General features: G+C 59.4%; 1 protein-coding gene across 1 annotated transcript; it reads right to left on the reverse strand.

Moving 5' to 3' along the window:
* Positions 1-1,818: 1,818 nt before the first annotated feature.
* Positions 1,819-5,610, reverse strand: LOC311429606 (calpain small subunit 1-like; the record flags this gene model as incomplete). Its single annotated transcript, XM_084540702.1, has 5 exons — positions 1,819-2,065; positions 3,186-3,244; positions 3,906-4,022; positions 4,689-4,767; positions 5,521-5,610. Coding segments are annotated over 5 exons (372 nt in total), but the record flags the coding sequence as incomplete, so codon positions are not given.
* Positions 5,611-5,671: the final 61 nt, after the last annotated feature.

Genomic DNA, 5,671 nt, shown 5'->3' on the forward strand with positions numbered 1-5,671 from the left:
CCTACAGAGACCCTATAGAGCTCCCATCCTGCCCCTATAAAGACCCTATAGAGCCCCCATCCTGCCCTGAGAGACCCTATAGAAACCCATCCTGCCCCTATGGAGACCCTATAGACCCCCTGCAGAGACCCTACAGGGCCCCCCTCCTGCTCCTATAGAGAAATGCCCTCCCCCGACCTCACAGCCCCCTGTAGGCCCCATATTCCCCTATAGACCTCATCCCCTCCCCATACACTCCTGGAGCTTCCCCTCGTCCCCATACCCCCAGGGCCCCTATAGCAGCTGTAGGATCCATAGTTCACCCCTAGTCCTTACACCCCCCTATAGCACCCACGTGCCCTATACCCCCTATAGCACCCTAAACTCACATCCACTCATATCCCCTATAGCACCCCATACTGCCCATTATCCCCACAGCACCCACACGACCCCCTAAAGCACCCTATACGTCCATCCCCTCGAGCACCCTATACTGCTTACCCCTCCCGTAGCACCCATACACATTATATCCCCTATAGCACTCTGGATGCCCTACAGCACCCTATACTCCTTACATCCCCTATAGCACCCTATATGTTCTACAGCACCCTATACTCCTTATACCCTCCCAAATACCCTATACCCCTATAGGACCCCACCCCCTATAGCACCCCATCCCCTATAGCACCTTATACTCCTTATATCCCCCAAATACCCTATAACCCTATAGGACCCCCATCCCCTATAGCACCCTATACTCCTTATACCCTCCCAAATACCCTATATCCCCTATAGAACCACCACTCCCTATAGCACCCTACAAACCTTATATACCTCCAAATACCCTATATCCCCTATAGTATCCCTACCTACTATAGCACCCTATACTCCTTATACCCCACCAATAGCCTATACGCCTATAGGACGCCCCATCCCCTATAGCACCCTATACTCCTGATACACCCCCCAATACCCTATATCCCCTATAGGACCCCCATCCCCTACAGCACCCTATACACCTTATACACCCCCAAATACCCTATAACCCTATAGGACCCCACCCCTCCTAGCACCTTATGAACCTTACACCCCCTCAAATACCCTATATTCCCTGTAGTACTCCACCCCCTATAGCACCCCATCCCCTATAGCACCCTATACTCCTTATACCCCCCAAATAACCTATACCCCTATAGGACCCCACCTCCTATAGCACCCTACAAACCTTACACCCCCTCAAATACCCTATATCCCCTATAGCACCCCATCCCCTATAGCACCCTATACTCCTTATACACCCGCAAATACCCTATACCCCTATAGGACCCCACCCCCTATAGCACCCTACAAACCTTACACCCCCTCAAATACCCTATATCCCCTATAGCACCCCATCCCCTATAGCACCCTATACACCTTATACACCCCCAAATACCCTATAACCCTATAGGACCCCCATCCCCTATAGCACCCTATACACCTTATACACCCCCAAATACCCTATAACCCTATAGGACCCCACCCCTTCTAGCACCTTACGAACCTTACACCCCCTCAAATACCCTATATTCCCTATAGCACTCCATCCCCTATAGCACCCTATTCGCCTTATAACCCCAAATACCCTATAACCCTATAGGACCCCCATCCCCTATAGCACCCTATACACCTTATACACCCCCAAATACCCTATAACCCTACAGGACCCCACCCCCTATACCATCCTATACGCCCTATAGCCCCCAATACCCTATACCCCTATAGGACCCCCATCCCCTATACCTCCCCCATAGCACTCCCGGAACCCCCACCCCAAAAAAAAACCCCAAAGGCGCCGTGTGGGGCCGGGAGCTTTATTGGGGGGGGGGGCTGCGCCCCCATGGCACAGCGGGGGAGGGGAAGGGGCCCCTATAGCACCCATAGGGTGGGGGGAGGGGGGACAAAATGGGGTGCGCGCGGGGGGGCGATGCCTATAGGGGATACGGGGAGTGGGGTCACGGTTGGGGTCACGGTTGTGGGGGGGGGTCCGGGCCCCCACCCCAAATCCATCGCGGGTGCTTCAGGAGTACATGGTGAGCTGCAGCCACTGCGGGGAGAAATGGGGTCACCGGGGGGCTATAGGGGACCTATAGGGGACCTATAGGGGATGGGGGGGGCGCACGGGGCCCTACAGGGGCTGGGGGCACCCGCAGGGGCGTTTTGGGGGCACCCTGTGGGGTTTGGGGGCTCCCTGTGGGGTTTGGGGGCTCCCTGTGGGGGATCCTCTATAGGGCTGGGGGCCGCTCCCAAGGGACCCTATAGAGTCACCTATAGGACAGGGAGCCCTATAGCGGGGGGATGCTGTAGGATCGGCGTCACCCTAAAGGCATTTGGGATCGGGGCCACCCCAAAGGGGTCTGGGGGGGCTCCATAGGGACTGCCCCCCCCCTCCCAGGGGGTCTCCTGCTGCCCCATAGAGGCTGGGCTCTATAGGGGTCGGCAATGCCCTATAGAGGGCTGGGGGCCCCTATAGGGGCGAGAAGCTTCCTAAGGGGATTTGGGGTGCTCAGGAGGAGGAATTTGGGGGTCCTGAGAGGGATTTGGGTCGCTCTCCAGGAATTTTGGGGGAAACCCTATAGGGGCTACGGGGAGCCTATAAGGACTGGGGGCGGCTATAGGGATTTGGGGCAACTTTTGAAGATTTAGGGTCCTCCAAGATCTGCGGCACAGCACGGAAAGCGGGGCAGCCCTATAGGGCAGGGGGGATGGCTGCAGGGGCTTGGGGTGCCCCCTGGGGATATAGGGTCTTCTATAGGGACCTGGGTGCTCCCTGAGGATTTGGGGTGTTCTATAGGGACTTGGGGTGCTCCCTAGGGATTTAGGGTCTTCTATAGGGACCTGGGGGCTCCCTGAGGATTTGGGGTGTTCTATAGGGACTTGGGGTGCTCCCTAGGGATTTAGGGTCTTCTATAGGGTCTTGGGGTGCTCCAATGGGGATTTAGGGTCTTCTATAGGGGCTTAGGGTGCTCCAATGGGGATTTAGGGTTTCTATAGGGACTTGGGGTGCTCCCTGGGGATTTAGGGTCTTCTATAGGGGCCTGGGGTGCTCCCTGGAAGCCTGGGGCCTGGTGGGGCAGTGGGGGCAGTTTTGGGGGGCCACCTCCTCCCCCCCAGTCCCAGGGACACCCCAAAATGGGATTGGGGGGGGGCGGCAGCCCCAAACCCACCTCCTGGAGGCTGACGCGGATCTGGCCGCTCCCGTCCCGATCCAGGGACTTGAAGGCACCTGGGGGGGACCCCAAAATCAGGGGGGGGACCCCAAAACCTGGGGTCACCACCCTGCACCCCCCCCCACTGTGTGGACACCCCCTGGGGACCCCATTTATTGGGGATCCTAATAAATTTGGGGGATCCCCAATAATCTTGGGGGGGTCCCCAATAATCCTGGGGGACCCCAAGAGCTTTGTGGGGTCCCTGGTAGGACTGGGGGGGTCCCCAAAACTTTGGGGGGTCCCCAATATCCTCTCACCTCCCCAAAACCTGGGGGGTCCCCAATATTTTGGGGTGACCCCAATATCTGGGGGGGGTCCCATTAACCCTAGGGGGGGTCCCCAAAACTTGGGGGGGTCCCCAATATCCCCAAATCTTGAGGGGGGGTCCCCATTATTCCTGCACATCTCCCAAACCTGGGGGGGTCCCCATTAGTTCGGGGGGGTCCCCAATATTTTGGGGTGACCCCAATATCTGGGGGGGGTCCCATTAACCCTAGGGGGGGGTCCCCAAAACTTGGGGGGGGGTCCCACTATCCCCCCACATCCCCAAACCTCATGGGGGTCTCCCCACTCTCCCCACACATCCCCCAAATCTGGGGGGTCCCCAATAGCTCGGGGGGGTCCCCGACAGCTTTGGGGAGCCCCCCCCCAGGATTTGGGGTGCCCCCCCCTTACGGAACATGGCGTCGAGGCGCACGAGGCAGCTGATGAAGTTGTCGAAGTCGAGGTTCCCCCCCTCGTCCCCGTAGCGGCGCCCCAGCACCCCCCAAAGCTCGGGGGGCAGCCGGAAACCTGTGAGGGGGGGGGGGCACAAAAATACCCCCGCTGGATCCCCAAATCCATGCACCCCCCCCCCCCAAAAATAAAATAAAATAAAAAATACCCCCACCCCAAAACGCCCCCGAACCCCAAATGCTCCCCCCAGCTGCCCCCCAAGGATGCCCCCACCCCCCCCCCCAAATGCCCCCACCCCCAAAACACCCCCCCCAGCCCCCACTACCCCCCCATTTACCCCCCCAGCCCCCCAATTACACCCCCAACCCCCCGAATTACCCCCCTGAGCCCCCCCATTTACCCCCCCAGCCCCCCAATTACACCCCAAGACCCCCATTTACCCCCCCAGCCCCCCCTTTTACCCCCCATTACCCCCCCAGCCCCCTTTTTTTACCCCCAGCCCCCCTTTTTACCCCCCCAGCCCCCTTTTTTACCCCCCAGTCCCCCCTTTTACCCCCCCCATTACCCCCCCAGCCCCTTTTTACCCCCCAACCCCCCCATTTACCCCCCCCATTTACCCCCCCATTACCCCCCCAGCCCCTTTTTACCCCCCCAAGACCCCTCATTTACCCCCCCAGCCCCCCAATTTACCCCCCATTACCCCCCAACCCCCTTTTTTTTATCCCTCTGCCCCTCCCAAATTTGCCCCCCCCCACCCCGAAATTTGCCCCCCCCCCCCCCCACCTGCAGCCTCAAAGGCCCCCGGCAGCTCCTGGACCCCGATGGTCCCCGAGCGGTCGGTGTCGAACTGCTTGTACACCACCTGGGGGGGGGTCCCCAAAATCGGGGGGGGTCCCCAAAATCATGGGGGGGTCCCCAAACCCCCCATCTGCACCCCCCCACAAACTGCACGCCCCTAAACCCCCCCCCACTCCCCTTTTCCTCGGTGCCCTCCTTCATTTTGGGGTTCCCCCCCCCAAAGGGTTTCTTGTGCCCCCCCCCAAAAAAAAATTTGGGGGGCTGGGGGGGGCACATTAAAACCTGAAGTTTTTTTTTTTTTTTTTTTTTTGGGGGGGGGGGGCAGGTGAGCCCCCCCGCTGTGTCCCGTTCCCTCTATGTCCCCCAAAATATTTTGGGGTCCCCTGTGGCCCCCCCAGGTTTGGGATCACCCCCCCCGATTATGGGGTCCCCCCACGGATTATAATGCCCCCCCCCGATTATGGGGCGCCCCCCCCATTATGGGGAACCCCCCCCCATTATGGGGTGTCCCCCCCTCAAATTTTGGGGGTCCCACACACATTTTGGGCTCCCCCCCAATTTGGGACCCCCTCCCCCAAATAAAAATTCTGGGCTCTCCCCCCCCCCCAAAAAAAAAATTTGGGGGCCACCCCCTGAATTACGCCCCCCCCCCCCTCATATTTCCCAGCCTGGATTTGGGGTTCCCCCCCCCAATTATGGGTTCCCCCCCCCATTATGGGTTCTCCCTCATTATGGGTGACCCCCCCCATTACGGGTGACCCCCCCCCCGGATTTTTGGGGTGCCCCCCCCCCCATTTTTGGGGTGCCCCCCCCCCACCTGCCACTTCTTGATGTTGTTCCACAGGTACTTGAACTCCTCGAAGCCCAACTTCCCCGTCGTGTCGCTCTGGGGGGGGGTCAAGGAAAAAAAAAAAAAGGGGGTGGGGGGGCACGGGGACCCCCCCCCAACCCCAAAAATCGCCCCCCCC

This window comes from Aythya ferina (assembly GCF_964211825.1).
Source record: "Aythya ferina genome assembly, contig: HAP1_SCAFFOLD_1424, whole genome shotgun sequence".
Taxonomy (NCBI): domain Eukaryota; kingdom Metazoa; phylum Chordata; class Aves; order Anseriformes; family Anatidae; genus Aythya; species Aythya ferina.